We start from the raw sequence: 22,854 nt of genomic DNA, 5'->3' as shown, positions 1-22,854 counted from the left end.
CCGGCTCCCGCACTCACCTTCACACGCTGCTTCTTGTGCTGCACACTGTCCAGCTCGTCGTCCTCGTCGCTGTCCTCGTCCTCGCAATTCTGCAGGAAGGGGATCTGCTCCAGCACTGAGCCGCCCAAGCGCTCCTTCCCGTCTTTGCCTGCTGCATTCCTGCCCACAGCAGGAGGCAAAGCGGGAATTAGTTCTGCCCTGTGACAACGCACAGGTGGGGGTGCCGAGGCCCGGTGGCCAGAGCCTGGACGCATGTCCCAGCGAGCAGAGCCCCCCTGGCCCCAAGGAGTCTTGGCTGTGACTGTGCACAGGGCTTCAGCCCCAGTGGCCACCTAACAGATGCTCACCCAATTCACAGTCCTGCATGGACCGCAGACTGGGCCCAACCCCGCACAGAGCTCCCACCCTGGGTTCCAGAGGACCAGCCCCTAATCCTGACCACAAGTCTCCCATGAATGCTGAGTCAGGGGCGCTGGGTGAGAAAACGCCACTGACTCAGCAGCCCCAGGTCCCAAGTGTAGTTTGCACTTGGGGCAAACCACAAGTGCAGGCAGGTGAGAGACGGTGCCGCACCCGGGGGAAGGAGGACTAGTCGCTAGCAGTGCTCGGGCCCCGGGGCCAGCAGGGCCACGGCCGAGCCGCGCTCTCCTCGCGGACGGTGGCACTCCTGGCCCCACCTCCCGGTGCTGCCTCCAACTGAATGCCGAGTTGTAACAAAGGGGGGCTGCCAAACCTGACTCCAGAGCTGAAAGGGGGTGGAATTCAGATGAATGCAAACATCCTCCCTTCCCACCACTAAGATGGACGCTCTAGAGCAGAGTGTCAAACCCATGTTCACCGGGGGCCACACCAGCCTCGAGGTTGCCTTCAAAGGGCCAAATGTCACTTTAGGACTGCATAAATGTCACTGTTGTTAAGGAGGTGCCGGGCAGATAAAACAAGGTGGAGGGCTGGATTCGGCCCGTGGGCCTTGTGTTTGCCACCCGTGCTGCAGAGTCTCTGTCAACCGCCCAGGGTCTGCTGAGGGCCCAGGAGCGGGGGTTCCTTCCAGGCGGCCACACCGCCACTCTCCCCGCTGCCAGGACACCGCCTGGGGTTCCCTCCCACAGCACTGGCTGCCCCCCTCTGCTTCTCTGTGGTCCTCCCCACCCCAGTCAGTGCTGCTCCAGCCGCACGCACCCGCCCTGCAGCCAATCCCGGTTTCCTTCCCCTCCCTCCCTCCGCATCCAGTCTTTCAAGTCATGCCAACTCACCGTAAAAACCCACTGACCACTTCTCAGCCCTTCACCTACCTAACACCCCCCAATCTCCTGCGTCAGGCGTCCCCCAACGGGCAGTGGTGGGTCAGATGACATCACGCCCTGCTGGAAACCACTGGCTTCCCACAAGCCCAAAGTGGAATCCAAAGCTCCTTATCGCGGCCTGCGAGGCCCCATTTGATCTGACTCCTGAGATCTCGGCCTCACCACAGCCCACAGGCCCCACGTGCTCAGCCCACCGCAGCCTCACGGGCCTTTCCGCTGGGTCCCGAACGAGCCAAGTCTCCTCCCTCTCAGCACCTTCACACTTGCTGTTTCCTCTGCCCAGAACCCTCCTGCTCCAGCTGCCGGTGTGGCTCACCCCCCACTTCCCATACCCCTCCGCCCAACCGCCCCTCCACAGAGAGGTCCTGCCTGCTCACCTCCCCCACGGCGGTGCTGTTCTTCCCGTCCCTCTCTTACCACCACAGGGTTCATCCTGACGGACAGCATTACAGACAAGAGAAGGAACGCGAGCTCCTCCTGGGCCCAGGCTCTGTTTTGCTCCCCGCCCGCTCCCAGAGGGCGGAGGCCCGCAGAGCCCCGCAGCCACCCCCGCAGGACGCTCACCTCTTGATCTGCTCCTCGATCTGCTTCACCAGCAGCGACTCGCCTCCGCTGAGCCCCCCAGGGCCCAGGGTGGCCCTGGGGCCCCCTTCGCTGGGCTCCGCGGCCCCATTGAGCTCCAGTGAGCGTCCCAGGAGGGACCGCACGCGCTTGGACCGCATGTCCAGGATGGTGTCCGTGTAGCCCACCTCTTCCAGGTACCTGCAGGAAGGCAGAAGCAGGGCGGCTCAGGCGTGCTGGGGCGTCTGCACACGCTGTGGCGTGCGGGACGGACCCCTCCCCGGAGGGGCGGTGAAGACTGCACACCAGTGTGTAAACAAGCCTGCCCCTGGCCCCGCTGTCATCCCTTTAAGACGAGTGCCAGCGGCAGGGCCTCCACACCAGTGCTGTGCACAGACGCTTGCCGTGATGCTGTGCGGGAGGCACACAGGGGCCAGGCTACATGCCCCCCGACCCGGACGGGGAGACACATTGGTCAGTCACAGGAACGCTGGGCAGACGCCACATGAGGGAAACCGCCTGGGAAAGGTGGGCGCAGTAAATGGCTCAGCCAAAATGGCCAGTCACATGTTATGTACAATTCAAGTGTTTAAAAAAAGTGTTAATGGCCCAGGCTGGAGTGGCTCAGTGGACTGGGAACAGGCCTGTGAACCAAGGGGTTGCCAGTTCGATCCCAGTCATGGCACATGCTTGGGGTTATGGGCTGGGTCCCCAGTAGGGGGCGCGTGAGAAGCAACCAAAAAATAAAGAATTAAAAACAAAAAAAAGCGTTAGTGAGTATGAGAGTCTAGAACACACACAAGCACGTGGTGTGCTTGCAGAATGCCCCCCAAGGCCAAGACAGGTACAGACTAAAGAGCAGTCAGTGACCTCTGGAGAATGGGGTTAGGAATTTAGGAGGAAGTTTTTCTTAAAAAAACTTACTGATTAATTTTAGAGAGAGGGAGAGGAGGAGAAAAGAGAGGGAGAGGGAGAGAAACATCAATTTGTTGTCCACTTACTGATGCATTCATTGGCTGGTTCTTGCATTTGCCCTGCCTGGGGATTGAACCCACAACCTTAGTGTGTCAGGACAATTCTCCAGCCAACTGAGCGACCCAGCCAGAGCGAAGAGCTTTTCCAACGTACTCTAATCACTTATACAAATGAGCATTTATTACTACTGCAATTAAAAAACTGAAGCCAGCCCTGGCTGGTATAGGTCAGTGGACTGAGCACAAACCAAAGGGTCGCCAGTCAGAGCGCAGGCCTGGGCCGTGGGCCAGGTCCCCAGTTGGGGGCATGTGAGAGGCAAAGGACTGATGTATCTCTCTTGCACTATAATGTTTCTCTCCTCTCTTTCTCCCTGTCTTCCCCTCTCTCTAAAAGTAAATAAATAAAAATTAAAAATTAAAGCCAACTGGGACTGGTCTAAAAGCAGAAAAAGGGAAAAACCAGTTACAGGTATCAGTGGCTTCAAAAAATGCGAGACCAGAGCCCCCTGCTCCCCAGGTGGCTCCCTGAAAGCCTGTTACATGGCCCTGTCACTTTGGGCCCTGCCCCTCCCACAGCAGACAGGACCCCTTCGCTGCTGTCTCACTGCCTGTGCGGCACGTGTCTGAGACTCCCTGCCCCACCACAGGAGGAGGAGGGGAGCGTGGGGCGGGGAAGTCGGGCTCTGGGGGCAGACTGCCCCAGGTCACCCCTCGGACCCTCCCATTAGCTGTACAACCTTATGCAACAGACCCCACTCTGCACCTGGGTTCTCTCCTGAGAAAGTGACGGGGATGAGCAGCCACGCCCCCTGGGGACTGGGAGGGAGCGAGCCGGGTGACCAGCACGGTGTCAGGCACACATGGGGTAGCTGTGAGTGCCGCCGACTGCCACCGTTTCGTCGCTGTCACACAGGCTCTAAGTCAGCGACTGCTGTGCTGGACATTAGCTAAAGGAGATCAGAGACACGGACAAGCAACTCCCCGACGTCTGTCACACTGTCTAGAGAAACACCTCCAACAAAACACACAGGAAGGGGCTGGCCACAGAGAGCAACGGCCACTCATGTCGCCAACTGGTCAGTTCTTCAGACGACGCGCTGCAACCAACTCGTGTGGGAAGACATTCCCGACACTCAGCAAAGGCGATGCGCCACCAAACATGGCAGAGGGGAAGCGCCCGCTTCAAACACACACACACACGCAGACCCGGAAACACAGGTTCGGGGGATTACCGTGATTTCTGCCCTGTCTGTGTGCGTGTCCCTGTATTTCCCATATTCTCTAACACACACAAATCTCTTTGGTAGTAAAAAAAAAAAATCCTCTTAAAAAACAGAAAAGCGACAGGCACCTGGGGCTGCTTTCCCAGAGTGGGGGTCCCCCTCAGCTGCCTCCTGCTCCGAACCTTCCCACCCTCTGCCGGGTGGGCTCCACCCAGGCGGCGACAGCCCAGCTCTGCGGCGGCCAGCGGGGATCTTGATAGTTCAGTGCTCCCGGCGGGGACAGGAAGGGCTGTGAAGTCCTCAGGCTTATCTCCCAAGCCAGGCATGTCCCTCGGCCCCCTCCGCCCCCCTGCACACTCACTGTCGAAGCAGCTGTCGCCCCTCCTTCCACACCAGCGGGCTGTTCTCCAGGGTGACCGACTCCACAGGGCCGTTGGAGACTGCAGAGGAGAGAGAGGAGGCGGGCTGTCCTGGCCGGGGCACTGCCGCACACCCGTCCCCTCCCCCATGCTCCCCACCCTCAAACCCAAATCGGCCACTGTCAAGGGTCCTGCGGAGCCACCTGCTCTCCCGTCTGCGCTCCTCATCTCCTGTCCCCTGACTAGTTTGTCCCCCCAACCCTCTCCAGACCAAGCTCAGTTTCACCGCAGGAAGCTGGCCCAGTTCTCAGAGAACAGGCAGGCGTGACTGGGTTCAAGTCCGGCCTGGCCACGTCCCAGATGTGACCGTGAGCTGGTTAGCCTACCTATCTGAGCCTCAGTTTCCTCCGAGATATAAAGTTACTGATAGCAGTACGTACACCTCTTGGGACTGTTGTATGGGTTAAATGAGATCACCTGTTAATTTCACTCATCAAATATTTATTGTACCTCTGGGGGGAGGCGATATAAGGGGACTAAATAGCAATGGAAAATATGTAACAAAAATTATACTTAAAAAAGAATGTACGATGATAATAAATATCCAGGTATGAAAAAATGTGTTTACTGCACATCTGTCAGCTGCGCGGCCACAGCGCAGGCAAAGCCCCTGCCCTGGAGTCGCGCATTCCGGGAGGTGGGGTCTGACAGAGGGACGGCCACCACTATCAGCCCCGCAGGTGGCCCTGACAGGTCACTGCCGCCCCACTCCTCCCTCCCTGCAGCGCCTTCCCACGGCTCCGCTGGCGGACTGGTCCCTCTCCGAGGGAGTCTGCACCGTCGGGGCCCTGGGTGCCCGTCTCCGTTCCACGGAGGGACAGCAGGCAGCTGGCCTTCATCACCACCGTCAACCCCCTGTCCCCCCAGGGTCTCCGCACAGTACCCAGCACCTGGCAGGGCAGCCTGCGGGGGGGGGGGGGGCACTGAGAGGGAGCAGCAGCCCAGCGGACCCTGCTTTCTATGGAGCCCCCGTCTTGTTGGAGAGGCACACGGGGGGGGGGGGGTACCTTGTTCTGACAGTTCCGGTTTCTTCTCCCCCGGGTTCGGGTCTGTGCCAAACTTCAGTTTATGATATTTGGCCCTGAAATAGTAAACGAGTAACAAATGAGAGGCGAGAAGAGCAGACAGACAGCACTCACCTCAGGAATCCCAAAGCCCCAGCCCCCACTCTCCTACCCCTGGGGTGGAGCTCCCCCACAGGGCGCTGCACAGCGCCCACCCTTCAGAGGCCGGCAGACTGGGTTGCTACCCCAGCTCCAGGAGTCCTTCCAGACGTCCTCACCCTCCAGAAGCCCACTGTACCTACTAGGCTACTGGGAGGGACCAGACGATACGCAGATACGGGGCGTGGCACACAGCAGGCCACTAGTGTCTGACTGAATCCACCTACTACATCTTGCTCTGACCCCGATCCTAGACCCAGAGTGACAGGAGACCGCCTGAGCCCACCCCTCCCTCGGAGGACGGGGGCTTCGGGGGGCTTCCTGGGCCTCCCGACCCTCCCGCTGGGGCTGAGGACCAAGCAGGGGAGGCAGGCCCAGGGCCTGCAGGGCTCACCTCTCCTGCTTCAGTGCGTACTCTAACATCTTGATCCGCCGCACCAGGTCTGTCTTGAGATTCTCTTGCCCTTTCCTTTCTCCCTGGAGGAAAGCCACCTGTGCCTGGGGGCATGGGGACAGGAGACGGCAGGGCTGAGGCTCACTGAGGTGTGTCTCTCACTCACTCAGGGACGATCAGTGCCAGCCCCTGCCCCGACAATGACATGCAGCAGCCACTTGTTCGGGCGTGGAGACCCCGAGCCAAGGTTCAATGCAGCACGACAGGGCATGCTGGGTCTGCCCCCACAGTGCCCGCCATGTCACCCACAGCAGGAGAGCTGGGCCAGGCCTGTCCCTCCCTCCTGAGGAGCAGTCGGCTGGGGGATGAAGGTGGGAGGTGGCCCTGGGCTCTGCTTCCTCCCCTGCCCTAAGGCAGGTGCTGCTGGTGGGGGTGGCGTCTCACTGCTCCTCCCAGAGCATCTGTCTCTGGGAGGAGGGGAAGCTACTTCTGGAGTTTAGGGACAAGAGTGGGTGGCTCCACTTGGCTCCTGCTCCGATGCAAAAGCTTAACCACCCGCCTCCCATGGCAGGGACCAGTCGTCCCCTGGATTCTGCCCAGAACGAGGGAGACATGCCGCAGATGGGACCCGGGGCCCCTGCCAACCGCTTCACACCGTCTGCTGGCACGGACCGCCCCAGTCTGTCAACAGGCCTTCTGGAGACACTGGGCCGAAGGCCTGCGAGGCAGGATCCTGGCCCAACCACGTTCCGGAAGCCCTGCGCCAAGCCCTGAGTGTGGGCCCATCCCTGGCTTCTCCCCACGTGCTCCATGGCTCTGGGCTGGGACAGCCAAGCCCCAGGCCTGGCTCGGCCACTCACTTGCGGCATGATCTGAGGCAGGTCACCGGCCTTCTCTGAGCCTCCATTTCCCCTTCTACAAAATGGGGCTCACGAGAGTGCCTGCCCCTCATGTGTTAAGTTCTTCTCAGTCCAAGACCTAGCACAGAAGAAGGGCTAATAAATGCCAGCTCCCGCTTCCACTAGTGTCATTCTCTCCGTCCATGCTTTCACGACGCTGACCTGGGCACCGTTCTCTTCGGGAGTGAGGGTCCCTCCAAGACCCAAGCCCCTATCCAGCAGGGATGTCTGTGGCTTCCAGGCCTCCTGCCACCACGGGCAGCTGCACCCGTGGGAGCCGACCCCCGCGCTGCAAGTGCTTGCTGGGAAAGGGCTGCAGCAGCTCCCCTGGGAGCCCCCGGTCTGGCCCCAGACACCTTTTCCAGGTATTGCCCAGGTATTGCCTGGCTCCAGGAATGCCAGCTCCCAGCAGCCTCTCAAACGCCCACCCTCACTGCTTTCTCTCCCTGGGGCTCGGAGGGCCCTTATCTACCTGCCTGGATTCGTGGAGAGCAGTGCAGCCCTGCTACCACCCCTGTGCTGCCCCAGGGAGCAGGTCTCCCCCAGGCCTCCCCTCAGGCTGGCAGACCCAGGCACACGCTACGTACTGCCTGGCACAGGCTGGGGGCCAGGCGCACTCGAGCACCTTTGCTGGGGCCATAAATCGATGCGCTCTTGCTGGAGGGCAATCTCGCCAGACCTATAAAAATATTAAATGCACATTCCTTTGGTCCTAGCAGTTCTACCTCTAGGAATTATGGGAGCTTATCCTACTTGTAGGAATTTCTCCTACAGGCTTAATGGCAATGGTAGGCTTCCTTTTGAAAAATAAAAAGGAATAGTACATACGCATGTGCTGATATAGGACCAAAGTGTCTTTCGCTCATTCACTGACCCCCAAATATTCGCTGAGCCCCAACTCAGCACCAGGTGCAGCTGCCGACGGAAGACACAGCACGGGACAAGATGTGGCCGACAGTCCCGGGGGTGCGGGGCAGACACCAGGTGCACCACAGCACAGAAGCCTCATCTGTGTGTTCAGAGAATGGAACTTCTGTGCCCGCTCTCTAACACTTTCCTCTCCACATTTGAACCAACACGTACACACATCAGCATCTAAGGCCAGCCAGGGGGCTCACTGTGACCAGCAAGGTCTCCTAAGTCTGAACTTCTGTTCTTCGTGTACGTTCCCAGTGCCCCAAACCGACCCTGCCCATGCGGTGTTGTAGAGGGTGGGGGGAGACACGAAGAAGGCTGACCACCACCCACAAGCCTCCTCGCGGCCCTCCCTGCGCCCCGGGACTCCGGCGGGGGGCCTCCTACCCCCCAGCAGCAGTGCAGCCTGCTGAGCGCTACATCCGTCCGACACCCAGCAGAGACCGGCTGCACCGGGCCGGGGACCGCATGAGGCACGGGGTGGGGGCGACAGGGAAGACGAGTGGTTCCCGTCCCCACAGAGCTCTCCGTCCAGCGTGGGAGACAGGCACACAAAGCGACAGCCACCACTGCGAGTGACAGGGCCACCACGGGGGAGTGGAGATGTTCTGGGGGAAGGGATGCCTAACCCACTTCTGGACAGAGCAGTGATGGCCCGGCTGCAACTGGAGGGCCGGTGAGAAGCCAGCCAGGGCCCGGGACATGCTGCTGGCAGAGGACAGAGACGGAAGTTGCGCAGCGGACTTCAGGAACCCCCAAAAGCCAGTGTGTGCTCCCCTGTGTTCACTGCAGCATTACTGACAATCGCCAGGACTTGGAAGCAGCCCAAGTGCCCACCAGTAATGAGTGGATTAAACAGCTCTGGGACATCTACGCAACGGAATACTACTCGGCCGTAAAAAAGAAGGAAATCTTACCTTTCTCGACAGCACGGACGGACCTGGAGGGCATTACACTGAGTAAAATAAGCCAGTCAGAGAAAGACAAGTGCTATATGATTTCACTTATACGTGTAATCTAGTGAACAAAATCAACTAACGAAATAGGAACAGACTCACGAATACAGAGAACAGGCGGACAGCTGTTGGAGGGGAGCGGGTGGGGGGGCTGGGTGAGAGTGGTGAAGGGATTAAGCAAAGGCAAAAACCCTCCCCAGCGCAGACAACAGTGCCACGATTACCAGAGTGAAAGGGGGGCGGGGGAGGCAGAGGAGGGTGCGGCGGGGATGGGAGGACCGGGAGGACTTGGGGTGGGGAACGCATAATACAGTATAAAGACAATGCAGTATGGCATTGTACACTGAAACCTAAATAATTTTATTAACCAATGCTGCCCCAATAAATTCAATACAAGTTTTTTAAAAAGAACACCTAGAAGAAATCATAAAGAAAACTGAAAACTGAAAAGGCCACTCTGGGCACATCAGATCGTTACAAAGGTCACTTCAGCTACACTGTGGAGACCTGATGGCTGGGGGAGGGGGTGGGTGGGGAGGATGGCAAAGCTAAAGGCCGAGAGACCCATCGGAGGCAGCAGTCCCAGAAATCCCAGCGGCCGGCCCAGGATCAGGCCAGGGCAGGGCGGGGATGAGGGAATCTGAGGTAATGAGGAGGGACTGATAACGCCCCTTAACTTTTGTCTGTGGGGGAAGAAAGTGGAGAATCTCGGTCGGCCCACTCATCTCTGTGCTCCCCTTCCCAGATCTGCTGCAGAAGAGAGAAAGGAGAACCAGGACACGTGGTTGAAGTGTCCCAAGGTGGTGGAATCCACGGAAAGGGGCAGTGCTGGTGGGCAGTCCCTCCTACCCAGCAAATGCCAGCAGCCACCAGTGCCTGGTCCGCCAGCACCGTGGGGCTGGCAGGTAAGTGGGGGATCTGGAAGTTCTCTGCCCGCCAGACCCACCCACTGCCACTTCCCCCGGCCGGACTGTGAGAATGCTCAGGAGCCCAGAACCCTTCTGAGAAGCGGCTGCCGCCTCCCCTCCGGCTGTTCCCGCCCCAGCCAGGCAGCATCTGCAAATGAGGCTTCCCGAGGAGCTCCTCAGTCCTCCTGGGAACTGGTGCCTCTCTCTATCCCTCTGCGGGCCTCTCCCCATGGGCAGGGGTTCCCCGATGGTCTAATCGGGCCCTACGCCTCCCACACTTCTCCTCCCCAGGCTCTGGCATGAGTCCTCACAGGCCCTCACAGCCCCTGATGAGGCTGGAAGCGGGGAGGGATCAGCTCCACACCTCCTCCGCTGCCACCCCTCTCTCCACATCTGTCACCGCTCCTACGTGAATGTCCAATTCAGATTCCCCCAGGAGGGTGCCCCTGTCCCCAAGGAGCTCCCCTCCTAGAGGTGCCACGGACCGTGGGCGGAGCCACATCATGGGGTTCTCTGTGGCCTCCTGTGCAAACAGCCTCCTCTGTTAGCCTGGAAGGATCCAAAGAGCAGAAACCACACCACCTACTTCTTGGAATCCCCCCACCAGCAAAGTCTTGCTCAGTATCAGACCAAGTGCATACCACCGCCCTGCTCCAATCTGTGGGTGCCCCCTGGGAAGACCCCATGACGGGCTGCCTCTTCTGCCTTCCCACACACACTAACGGAGCCCTGACCACACAGCGGGCCCTGTGCCGAGAGCAGCTGGGCTGCTACTTGGAGAAAAGGCACACAGAGCGCACCAGAAAGTCGGTCACGGCCTGGGCCTCGGAGAACCTCACAGGAGTTGCTCCTCTGGAAGCCGAGCGCCCCCGTCAAAGGCAAGTCGAGACAGGTGCTTTGGAGGGAGTGGGAACGCGAGGCAACTTGGCAGAAAGAAAGTGGAGAATCTCGGTAGGCCCACTGCTCGGCCATGCCACCGGTCCACTCTGCTTGGCGTCACACAGACCACGCGGACACCCACTGCAGCCCTTTCGGGTGGAGAGCAGTCAGAAACCAGCCAAAGGCCAGCAACGGGGGTCAAACGAAATGAGTCACGATGCAAACACCCAGTAGCTATCAAAAATAAGAAAGGGCTCTCTGTGCTGATATGAAAGGGACACCAAGACATGTGAGTGTGTGAAAAAAGTCACAAAATGACCCATTAGTATGACAGTATGATCTCATGTCTTGCACACACAGAGCAGAACTCCTTTTACAGCAGTGACAGTTGGGGAGGAGAGTGGGACAGGGACCAGGGGGACTCTCCCCTTCCACATATACTTATCTGTACATGCAGGTCTAAGACCTGTGAATCTGTACTAATGCCACTGGACAAAAGCACAAGGCCAGTGGTGCAGGAGCCGAGACAGAACAGCCTGGCTGGGTGCCACCCACAAGTTCCTCCCAAGCTCCAAGAAGCCCACTTAGTGAGGGAATAAACACACATCTTTCCTCTCTAGTCTCCAAGATGACAGGCAGCGTGGAAGGTGCTGTCGGGCACCCTGGCACGGAGTTCCAGAGGCCGAGGCTCCATCCCAGCTCTGCTACGCCTGCGTGGGTGACCCCGGGAGGCCGAGGAGCTTCCCTGGAGCAGCTTCCCATCTGTGCTGGATGGCAGAGAGGGACACAGCATGGCCTGAAAGGCCACAGACAAGACCAGGCCTGCGGGCCACGGGCTGTGATCCTAGATAAACCGCCCACCCTCTCAAAGCTTGTATTTCCTCTTACTATTTTTTTAAGGGGGCAGAGGGAATAACATCATTTACTCTCCCAGACTGTCACGGGGATTAAATGATACCCAGTTGCTAAAGTGCTGAATATGCCCTGCTGGCTGGTGACTCAGTGGACTGAGCACCCGCCTGGGAAGCAAAGGGTCACCAGTTCAATTCCTAGCCAGGGCACATGCCTGGGTTGCGGGCCAGGTCTCCAGTTGGGGGCACGTGAGAGGCAACCACACACTGATGTTTCTCTCCCTCTCTTTCTCCCTCCCTTCCCCTCTCTAAAAATGAATAAATAAATTTAACGAGCACATAACACGTGCTCATTGAACAGCAGCTGCCCCACTGTTGCTGAGTGAGGGCAGTGACGCTGGCTCTGCCCACATAAGGGGGTACTAAGAATATCTGAGGAGCTGTATGCCAGGGAAGAGCTCAGAAGGAGAGAGTGGGGCACAGACGAGAGGGGCACTTACATAAGGAGACCCTCCCACCCCAACCCCAAGCCTCAGATAACGAAGAGCTGAGATCCCCAGTCGGGTGGAAGAATTGCCGGATGCTGTCCTTATTCATCCTGCCAACAAATTTCTAATTAGTTATTGATTCGGGTCCCCACCTCAGTTAGGGAGGAAACAGCCAATCAGAAGGAGAAAGACAGGCCTGCAGAGGCAGACACTGACTTCTACTAATAACACCCCAGCCGAGGAACCCCCAGACTCCTCTCAGCCCGTCACTGGGCCCCTCCAACCCTCACAACTCTGATGTCCTGGCTCCTGGGGACACTGCACACTTCTCAAGGTCACAAAACCCAGCCCAGCTCCTCAGTCTCTTCCAAACACCATCTCAGGGCACATCCCTCCTCCAAGCTACCCGCAAACCATGCGATCCTTTCTCCCCAGAAACTCTCACAAACACGCCTCCCCTTAGGATGCTTCTAAGATGCTTCCTCCGGATGCCTTCCTGCTCTACAAAATGCTCTCCCTGCCACCCCCCAGGTGCCCCGGTCTCCTCGTTGGACACGCCTGACACCCCCCTCCCCCGCCCACTCCAACTCAGGGTTCTCCACCTGCCGCCCTACACACACCTCCGATCTCAAGGCCACCCCCCTCTCTTCTCCACACCCCCAAACTGCAGTTTCTGCTCTTAAGCTCTTCCACAAACGCTCCGAGGGCTCGTCCTTGGGACCCCCTTTCCTGCAACTCGGTAGGTACACATGCCAGGGCTCCCCAAAGTTTCCTCCTGAGCGGGGAGGACACACACCATCATCCTGGAACCCTAGAGAGCCTCCTGTTATCCTCGGAGTCCGCGCACAGCCATTTTTCAGTTCCCTCCGTCCACACATCCCGAAACGCACCCCGTGTCCCAGGCTCCGTGACTTCCTCTCCGCACTCATGCCTAGTCCCGGCCAGAACGCCCTCGCCCTCGAGGGTCCCAAGTCTCCCCGCCCTCCCGGACAAGCCCCGACGCCGCATTTGTGGGACCACCCCCCCCCGACAGCCCATCAGCCTCCACCTCACACCCGCGCCTGGTCGGACCGGGGTGGGCGTCCCTCGGCACCCGCCGAGATTTTGCTCAGTCCCACACAAGACCCTCTAACAACTTCTCTCAGCACCCTTGGCTGAGTCCTCCTGGGCCCCCTCCAGGCCCCGAGGCCACTCGGGAAGCCGCCGTCCTGTCCGCTCACTCTTGCCACTTCCAGCGGGTTCTGGTGCCCTGAGCCCCTTCTCTCCGGCGGCCGCGGCCGGGCCCTCCCGTCCCCAGGCCCCCCGCCCGCCTAGAGGCGCCCCAGCACCCCCAGGACCCTCCTCCGACGGCCCCTTACTCCAGCTCCGGGCCGGTCGCGGGCCCCCCCACCCCCCCGCCCGTCCCGGCGGCCATTGCTCCAAGATGGCGACAGCGGCGGCGGCGGGTGAGGCCGGGTCGGGCCGGGCGGGGGGTCGGGGGTCCGAGGCGGCGCTCACCTGCAACTCGGCGCGCTCTGCCTCCCAGCGGGCCTTCTCCGCCTCGAAGCGCGCCCACTCGTGCTGTATGAAGTGGAGGATCCCGGGCAGGCTCAGGGGCTCCGGTCCCGCCGTGGGCCCGGGGCTACCCCCGCCGCCGCCTCCCTTAGTAGCCGGACCGGGCCCGGGGGCGGGGGCAGAGACCGGGACCGCCCCCGTCGGGCCCGGGCCCGCGCCCGAGCCGAGCGGACGGCAGGAGGAGGCGGCGGCGGCGACGGCGGCGGCCGCTCGCTCCTCCATCATGGAGGCCCCGGGCCGGCCCGCGCGCCCGCTGTGCCTCGCGCGCCTGCGCGGCCGCGCCAACGCCCCCCCCCCGCGCGCGCCCTCGGCGGGGGCTGGGTTGGGGGGGCGGTGACGGGAACGAGGCCGGGCGCGCGCTTCGCCCACCGGGGTTGACCCCGAAGGCGCGCGCGCGGGCGCCTGTGGGTGGGAATGGGCAGGAAAGGGGCGCGCGCCTTGAACAGTGAGAGCCAGACGCTGGGGAGGGGCCACCTTCTGCCCTCTTCCCACTCTGACCCCAAAAGAAAGACTAACCCTCTCTTGACCCAATACCACTTTCCTCAGCCATCACTGTCACTCTGAGATAAAGGGAGACCACCGGGGTTGGTTTCAGCCTTGGCCCCATCCTCACTGATTCCTGGCCCTGATCGGTTGTCATGGTAACCCCTCCCCAGCCTAGAACACCCCCAGGCTCCTTTCCCCTACACTTTGGGTGTCTATGGAGCCCCAAACCTCTCCGGTCCCTGCACCAGGAGGAGGTTACTAAGGCAACCTAGGTCCCTGGCGGTCCTTCTGCCCCTACCCTCATTGGTTACTATGGCAACCCCACCTAGCACTCAGGTGGAAAGGACTCCAGCCCCAAGGACACTGATTATTGAAGGAAACACCTCTTTCCCAACCCATCCCCCCAGCCACCCAGTTGGCATTACCATGGTAACCATCTCCCCTCCTTTCCAATGGTGGGAGGTCTGTGGACCAAACCAACCAGGTATTTTTATTTAGAGAAGAGGTTCTGCTGAGGAGTGTTTGCTGTGGTTACAGGGCCTGACCATCCCCAGGAAGATGAGGCACAGGCAAGGCCAAGCCCTGGTCTTACTGTGGTAACAGTGGCAGTCTCCCTTCCAGTGTTCCTAGAAACCAGACCCACAAAGGTAGGGGTGGTTTCAGACTGTCCCCCAGGATGGAGTGTGTCTAGGGAAGTGGTTGTCATGGTAATAGCTGCTGTCACTTCTAGCCCTACCTTTCAGGACACAGTCATGAGAGAGAGATGGTTATAGGTTGCTATTATAACTGACATCCTTCCCGCCCATTCCCGAGATGCTCCAGGTAGTGTGTGAATTCACGGGACTTGAAGAGGAATGATTCCCTGGCCTCACTGCCACTTTTGTAGGGTAAGATGAAATTGTGTTCTACTATGCAAAATTGGCTGATTTGGGGTTCTCTGGTTCTCCTTCCTCAGCAGTGCCGCTGAGCTGGACTGAAGCTGCCCCCCTGGTGTTCTCCCAGTCTGCAACGTAGGAGGTAAGAAGTCTCTCAGTGTCACCAGCATTCATGGGGACACTACCCTTTCTTTGTCCCCAAAGGCTTTCCCACATACCTCATCTTCCCTGCCCATCACATTCCCATTCTGCAGATGCAGCAACTGAGGCTCAGGCTAGATCACAGCTCAGACCAGGCGAGCCAGGCCTAAAGTGAGTCTGGATCCACGCACATTGCTTTGTGAGGAATGGAGAGACAAAGTCTCTTCTTGTCTTCTCCTCCCCTGGCCACCTTTCCTTAAAACCAGCCCCTGGTTTTGTCTGCCACGCCCCTGCTGGTTTCTCTTCCCATCTGTACATTGTTTTCCTGCCTGCGGAGGTCCCGCTCGTGGTCATCTCTTGTCTCTGGAACACAAGGTCACTCAATAAATAGCACAGAGGACACTCAATAAATAGCTCTGTTGAGTTATGGAGTTGAATTCATTAATGTGCCGTATTCAGCTTTGAAAGCACTGGTCCGGTCAGAGCTGGGGAAGGCTGGTGGAAGGCAGGCCCGAGGGAGACAGCAGAAGTGATCGGTCGGATTAGAGTGCGACTCTGGAGACGGCTTCTCGGGTCCAGTCCCAGGTCCATCACTTCCCAACTGTGTGACACTGAGGGAGTGACTTTGCCTCTTTGTGCCTCAGTTTCTTCATCTTTCAGTGCAGTCATAGCTAAGCGAGCGAACAAGTGAATATGTATAAAGTACTTAGAACAGGGTCAGGCGCCTCGTGAGCTGCTAGAACCGCGGAACCTTCAAAAACCGTCATTTCATCCGCCTTCCCTCACTGCGGGGGTTTTGCACCCTTACAGTTAAGGAAGCCAAGGCCAAACTTTGTCATGGTTCTAAACAGTTCCTTCCTCCGTCCCCCTCAGTCCCCTCACTCAGTAGGTGGTACCTCCCCATGGAGCCACCATACCCTCTGGTCTTTGAGGACGCAGTTTCTGTCCTCTGTCCTGCTGGGGACCCCCTGGCCCACAAGCAGCCGGACAGAGCACGGCAAAGCCAAGGTTCTGGCGCCCATGCCCTTGCGGTCTCTGAGCTGCGGGTCCCTTATCCAGACGGTCGGAGCCGCTCATTCATTCACTCGTGTTGGTGCAGCGCTGGCTGTGTGCCAGGAAACAGACCAGATAATAAACAAGATAAGTGAAATCAGTGTGATAACTACCAGGGGAGGAAAATAACTCAGGGTGGGAGAGAAGAAGAGTATGGGTGACAGGGAGGTGCATTTTTATATAGGGTGACCACAGGAAGGGCTCACTGAACAGGTGACATTTGAGCAAAGACCTGAAGGCCGTGTGGAGGAGCAGATACCTGCTGGGGTAGCTGAGCATTCAGGCGGGGTTGGGGGGTGGGGGTGGGGAACAGCCAGTGCTGGGACAGCAGTGGCCTGGGTTTATCTGAAGAGTGGCTTACGGTGGCTGGTGTGGCTGGAGCTGAGTGCGCAAGCGGGAGAGGGCAGGAGCTCGCACGGGCCCTCGTGCGCCACACTGAGGGCTTTTCCTGCGAGTGATTTCCGGCCACGGAAGGGTTTGAGCAAACGCAGGATGGGATCTACTTCAAATTCTAACTGGATCTCTCTAGGCTCTGAGTGGGGAACAGCAGGTAGGGGACAAGGGTGAAGTGACGATGACCCCTTTAGAAGATTCTAGAAGCATCTCCCGTGCTTCTATGTACCTAAGCTCTAAGATTCTAAGCTGTTTAAGACTCTGGAGACTCATAGATATCTTCCGCCCATAATATGAGTTCCATGAGGTCATGGGTGTTGCGTGTCTCCGTGTGTTATGTATCCACTGCTGGGCCCCCAGCCCTTGAAACATTGCCTGACGCGTTGCAGGAGTTCAGCAAGTGGGTGCTGGAGGACTGAAGATGGGACAATTCCAGGGTTCTAAAGATTAAGGAATTCTCCAAGTGCAGCTCGGATTCTTAAGTGGCATCCAGGTTGGGTGAGAGAAGATCAGGCAGGACTGGGGCAGGTGGAGAGGGGAGGAAGGGGTTCCTGGTGGGAGGGGGGCGGAGCAGGAAGGCCAGTGCACGGCCCCAGGCATGGGGCCACAGTGCAGAGTTCGGCTCCAGGGACCTGAGTGGGCTTCACAAACACACAGGAGCCCTGAGCCTGGCCACTGCTTTTTCACCGAGTGCATTTTTGGTGCCTCCTGTGCGCTAGGAGCACAGTGGTGATGGGGACAGCCTTGGCTCTGTGCTCCTGGGGCCGGTGGGGCAGGCAGACCCATCCCTAGACAGTGACGAACCAGAATGGGCAGGGCTGAGATGGGGGACCCCAGAGGGGGCCTCCGACCCAGCCTGGGGTTCAGGGAGGGCTTCCTGGAGGAGGGGCCGTCTGAGCTGTGCCCTGAAGCAGAAATAGGAGCTCTCCAGCAGAAGACAGGCATGGGAAAAGGGGCCCGTTTGAGAGGTGGGAGGAGACTCTTCAGGCAGAAGGAACAGGATATGAAAAGGATTAGAAAGAAGATCTATTTGAGGAAAAGCCCAAGGCGACCTAGGCATACACAGGGTTTGAGGAGGCATGGCCAGAGATGGGGCTGGGATGGCGCTGTGGGGGGCAGGGGTCACACAAGTCCTTGTGGGATGTTGTAAGAAACTTAAACTTTCTCCTCAGAGCACTGGGGGACTTCTGAGCAGGGAGGAAGATTCGGTCATATTTGTGCTTTATGAAGACCCCTCTGGCCGCCCCGAGGAGGGGACTTGGATAGGAGACTAGGGGAGGCTGGGTGAAGATCTGGGTGGACTCAGGCGGAGGGGGAACTATGGGGATGGGGGGCGCTAGGAAGATTAGCTGGGTCTCTGATGTCCCGCTCCCCGGGAGGAGCAGACACCTGTGAAAATCCATGGGGAACTTTTTTTGCATGTCTGCTGAGAACCTAGAGCATTAGTTACACCTCCTGGGCTGGAGCCCAGCCAAATCTTGGAGCTGTACTGGGGACCGGGAGACAGCGCCACCTGGGGGTTGCTTAGGAGCGTGGCCGGTGGCTGGCGAGAGGAGTTGCTTCTTTCAACGCAGCCCATTCAACTTAAAAGGACAAAATTTTTATTGTGATAAAATGCACGTAACAAAATGTATCATCTTAACAAGTTTAAGTGTATAGTTAAGCAGTATTAAGAATTATTCCCATTTTATATAAACAATCTCCAGAACTTTTTCATCTTGCAAAACTGCAACCCCACCCCCCACCTCAGCCCCTGGCAGCCACTGCTCTACTTCCTGTTTCTATTTACAAAACAAAACACTACTGGCCAACATAAAAATTGGGATAATTCTGATTTAAGAAAGCATTTCTAACTTTTTTAAGAAAGATTTTATTCATTTATTTTTAGAGGGGAAGGGAAGGAAAGAGGGAGAGAAACATCAGTGTGTGGTTGCCTCTCACATTGGGGACCTGGCCTGCAACCCAGGCATGTGCCCTGACTAGGAATCGAACTGCCATCGTCTGCTTTGCAGGCCCACACTCAATCCACTGAGCTACACCAGCCAGGGCTCTAACTTTTCTTATAAAACCAAAACAATCTGGCTGGCCATCGGGAGCTTGAGGACCAGATGGCACAGGATTTGAGGAAGTGAGCAGGGGGCAACAGGAGGGGTTTGGGGGCCAGGTTGGGGGCAGGGTGTGGAAGGGACAGGAGAGAGAGATCAGGGGTGGCTTCCTGGAGGAAGGAGGGCAGAGCAGAAGGCATGAGCTGGGCTTGGAATGGGGTCCTGGGCGTTTATCAGTGAAGGAAAAGGTGACAACGACTAGAAGGACAGGACTAAACTAGGAAGAAGGGAAGGTGACTCATCCGACAAAAATTCACTGAGTAGGTAATGTGTGCCTGACTGTGCTGAGTGGCCTTGGGGACCCAGCAGTGACCAAGACGGGCTCCTCATGGGTCTCACAAATGGGAGCATGAGACGGATCCCTACACAGTGATAACTTAGAACGGTGGGGTTAGGGTGGGGAAATGGAGATGGGGGGATGGGGCACTGAAGGAATCTGGAATGGGGTGCATGACCCAGCCTGGGAGGTCAGGGAGGGCATCCTGGAGGAAGGAAACCAAACAGGGAAGAGGCTGAGAGAGAAGGGTAAGGCCGAGGATGGGTTGGGGGCGCTGCTGACAGCCAGCTCCAGCCTCCCTCCCCTCTCATTCCCGCCTCCCCAGGATGTCCCGGAAGCCCAGCTAGGACCTGAGCTCGGCCCCATGCGGCTCACCCGCTGCCAGGCTGCCCTGGCCGTCGCCATTACCATCAACCTCCTGGTCCTCTTCTATGTCTCGTGGCTGCAGCAACGGCCCAGGAACTCCCGGGCCCGGGGCCCCCGCCGCGGGCCTGCCGCCGGCCCCCACGTCACCATCCTGGTGCGGGAGTTCGAGGCCTTTGACAATGCGGTGCCCGAGCTGGTGGACTCTTTCCTGCAGCAGGACCCAGCCCAGCCGGTGGTGGTGGCAGCAGACATACTCCCCTACCCGCCCTTGGCCCTGCCCCGCGTCCCCAATGTTCGCCTGGCACTGCTCCAGCCCGCCCTGGACCAACCTGCCGCTGCCTCGCGCCCCGAGACCTACGTAGCCACGGAGTACGTGGCCCTGGTGCCCGACGGGGTGAGGGCTGAGACACCAGGCCAGCTGGAGCGCATGGTGGACGCGCTCCGGGGGGGAGGCACCCGCCTGGTGGCCGCCCCAGTTGCCTCAACCAACCCTGCTCGGTGCCTGGCCCTGAACGTCAGCCTGCGGGAGTGGACAGCGCAGTATAGCCCGGCCCCTTCCGCACAGCGCTGCGACGCCTTGGAAGGGGACGCTGTGGTGCTCCTGCGCGCAAGAGACCTCTTCAACCTCTCGGTGCCCCTGGCCAGGCCAGTAGGCACCAGCCTCTTCCTGCAGACAGCCCTGCGTGGCTGGGCAGTGCAACTGCTGGACCTGACCTTCCCCATAGCACACCAGCCCCCCCTGACCACAGCCCATGCGCGCTGGAAGGCGGAGCGCGAGGGGCGCGCGCGGCAGGCCACACTTCTACGGGCGTTGGGCATCCGCCTGGTGAGCAGAGAGGGCGGACGCCTCGAGTGGTTCGGTTGCAGTAAAGAGACACCTCGCTGCTTCGGGACCGTGGTGGGTGACACACCTGCCTACCTGTATGAGGGGCGCTGGACACCCCCATGCTGCCTGCGCGCGCTGCGTGAGACAGCCCGCTATGTGGTGGGCGTGCTGGAAGCGGCCGGAGTGCGCTACTGGCTGGAGGGTGGCTCCCTGCTGGGGGCTGCCCGCCACGGGGATATCATCCCGTGGGACTACGACGTGGACCTGGGCATCTACCTGGAGGACGTGGGCAATTGCGAACAGTTACGGGGTGCCGAGGCCGGCTCAGTGGTGGACGAGCGCGGCTTTGTGTGGGAGAAGGCCATAGAGGGTGACTTCTTCCGCGTGCAGTACAGCGAAAGCAACCACCTGCACGTGGACCTGTGGCCCTTCTACCCCCGCAATGGAGTCATGACCAAGGACACGTGGCTGGACCACCGGCAGGATGTTGAGTTCCCCGAACACTTCCTGCAGCCTCTCGTGCCCCTGCCCTTTGCCGGCTTCATGGCGCAGGCCCCTAACAACTACCGCCGCTTTCTGGAGCTCAAGTTCGGCCCCGGAGTCATCGAGAACCCCGAGTACCCCAACCCGGCCCTCCTGAGTTTGGCAGGAAGCGGCTGAAGCTTTGACTCACGCGCCTGCAGTCGGGGGAAATTGTCCTTTGTTTTTGGTGTCACTGGCATTTGGTGAACGGGCCGGGGTTGCCAAGTTGTCCTGCAGGGCCCAGCACAGTCCAGGACATCCAGGTTATGACATGCCCAAGATTTCCAGGAACCCCCGGCTCCAGGGCTGGGACAGAGTTTTGGAAAGAGAGGGAGAAAGAGCGTAGGTTCTGAGGTCAAACTGCTGCGATTCTTAACTAGTGAAGTGGAAGAAGTTCCACTCTGGGCGAGCGTCCGCGTTTCTAGGTTCCTTATTGCCTCCTCCGCACCAGGATTCATCCCTGTAAAGCGCACAAAGAACCCCCAGGACACCTGGCTGCTGGCGTTGCGTCTACCACTAGAGGGCGCCTTTGCCCTACTGTGGGGCCAAGGGGACGTAAGCACGGACTTCTGTTCCATAGCCTTTTTTGTCTCTTGAGCCTTTGGTCTTCTCACTAAGCCCCTGCACCAGGCTGGACAGGATAACTAGCTCCCCTTTTTCCAGAATGCGACTTCCTTCCCTCCTGGGAGAGCCCGGTGCGGTGCATGCTGCTCTTAACTCATCTTCGCAGAGGAGGAAATGGGCTCAGAGCTCTGAGGCGCAGGGGTTCCGAGTGAGGTTCTGGATCGAAGCCCCGCCCCTTTCGAACTGTTACTTCATTATTTTCTCTACACCTGGTTCCCTGCTTGGAAGATGGGGTCAACAACAATCACTGCTGACATTTACTGAGCACTTACTATATACCAGATACTGCTCCCGGTGTTTCACACAGACTAACTGATCTCATACCTCTCCTCATCCCTCCCAAGTGAGAGCTGCTATTATTTCCATTTTACAGATGAGGAAATGAGGCCAGAATGGTAAAGTCCTCTGCCCAAGGCCAGTGGGAAGTGGCAGAGTGGGGACTTGAACCCAGGCTGTCCGTCTGGGGCCCACTCTGACAAGGCCTGGGTGCCCCACCCAATGCTGCTACCAAGAGGGCCTCCTGTCACTCACGGAGCAGGAAAAGCGATGGCTGCCTTTTTTCTTTTTTTTTCCTTTCTTTTTTTGGTGATCATGAACCTAAGAATAAATACTGTTTGGGCATTACTCCAATATGTGCATTTACCAATGATATACAGGTACCACTAGAGGTCTGTATGTTAATGATGACTTAAATTATTTCATTTTTAAATTAAAAATCAATACAGAAGTTTTTGTGACCTTGCCTCAACCCAGCAGCTTGTCACGTACACCCTCTGGGTTGTGCGCACCTGGTTTCTGAAACCACAGGCTCTGAAGTGGGAGGCCTGGGTTCCCATCCCAGTGCCTCGGCTTCCTCCCACTACAAACCAGGCCTCAGTGACGCTCCCTCTCTGCGTCTCTGCCTCCCACCTGGGAAACAGGAGTAACGCGCATGCTCCCTACACCGGAGCGCTGTGAGGCAACGCAGTGGTGGGGAAATCAGGGCAGCGTTTGGATTCTGGCTTGGCCACCTACTTTCTTCGTGACCTTAAGCAAGTCACTGCCCCTCCGACTCTGTCCATTAGGTGGGGGGATTGAAGTGTGGAGCCCTCACAGAAGGGCCAGCAAGAAAAGACATACAAATTTGGCCCAATCTCCTGAGCCTCAGGTGTCCAAAGCCTGACTTCTTATAATGCAGCCTTGGACCTTAACGCACAAGAGGCTCGCAAAGACTGTCGGGTCCCCATCTGCAGAGCATTCTGGGAACGTGGTGATGATTGGGCATCACTTGTGGTTAGGCGGTGCTCTTGGCTTTGGGAAGGCATGGCCCATGGATGGCGGATGTCTTATAATACATAAAGGACATCACACACAGTAGTGTCCCTGGTCACATACCATTTTCAAATGTCCCCCTGGAAATTCATGAAGTGCAGGTGATGTTTGAAGTGTTTTTGCAACTGGTATGGGAATATAGAGTAATATATAAATCAATATATGCATCAGACATTTTAAATGTTTCTTTTTAATTCTAAGAATTATGAAAAGGATCTGTCTATAGAGTCATATTTCTTTAAGTTATTTACCAAGAACATAAGTTGAAGCTCAACTCGTTCTTAAATTATTTAATAGTTTTCTTTTATTTAGAAATTGATGTGATTTCTTAATTGACACAGCTATGTATATGTATATGCATAAAATAACATTTCATATATATATATA

General features: G+C 58.1%; 2 protein-coding genes across 5 annotated transcripts in view; one reads left to right on the top strand and one right to left on the bottom strand.

Moving 5' to 3' along the window:
- STRN4 (striatin 4) overlaps positions 1–13,742 on the bottom strand; it is a 25,340-nt gene extending 11,598 nt beyond the window's left edge. For 2 of the 3 annotated variants that reach the window (XM_037155091.2, XM_037155093.2), the window contains exons 1-6: positions 13,432–13,742; positions 6,039–6,142; positions 5,489–5,562; positions 4,424–4,502; positions 1,869–2,066; positions 18–159 (exon numbers count right to left, since the gene is read on the bottom strand). In XM_037155091.2, the coding sequence (XP_037010986.2) occupies positions 18–159; positions 1,869–2,066; positions 4,424–4,502; positions 5,489–5,562; positions 6,039–6,142; positions 13,432–13,713 (879 nt within the window). In that variant the 5' untranslated portion in view covers positions 13,714–13,742. Of the gene's footprint in view, positions 1–17; positions 160–1,868; positions 2,067–4,423; positions 4,503–5,488; positions 5,563–6,038; positions 6,143–6,898; positions 7,017–13,431 lie in introns of all 3 variants that reach the window. The other variant, XM_037155094.2, reaches the window with a different exon arrangement.
- On the top strand, positions 13,346–22,854 carry FKRP (fukutin related protein). 2 transcript variants are annotated; one of them, XM_037155095.2, is made up of 3 exons: positions 13,346–13,379; positions 14,930–14,991; positions 19,144–22,854. In XM_037155095.2, the coding sequence occupies exon 3, from the start codon at positions 19,183–19,185 to the stop codon at positions 20,668–20,670; it is 1,488 nt and encodes a 495-aa protein (XP_037010990.2). In that variant the 5' UTR covers positions 13,346–13,379; positions 14,930–14,991; positions 19,144–19,182; the 3' UTR covers positions 20,671–22,854. The 2 variants fall into 2 exon arrangements, with proteins under 2 accessions (XP_037010990.2, XP_037010991.2); XM_037155096.2 differs by lacking the exon at positions 13,346–13,379 and having other exon boundaries at positions 13,855–14,991.

This window comes from Artibeus jamaicensis, unplaced genomic scaffold, assembly GCF_021234435.1.
Source record: "Artibeus jamaicensis isolate MK-2021 breed Jamaican fruit bat unplaced genomic scaffold, CSHL_Jam_final contig_1526, whole genome shotgun sequence".
NCBI classification, from domain to species: Eukaryota; Metazoa; Chordata; class Mammalia; order Chiroptera; family Phyllostomidae; genus Artibeus; species Artibeus jamaicensis.
Note: the sequence above shows the minus strand (reverse complement) of the source record. Positions and strands in the feature narration are given on the sequence as shown.

Bases quoted from the DNA above. Each gene is read 5' to 3' on its own strand.
- FKRP (XM_037155095.2), top strand. From the start codon at position 19,183: ATGCGGCTCACCCGCTGCCAGGCTGCCCTGGCCGTCGCCATTACCATC.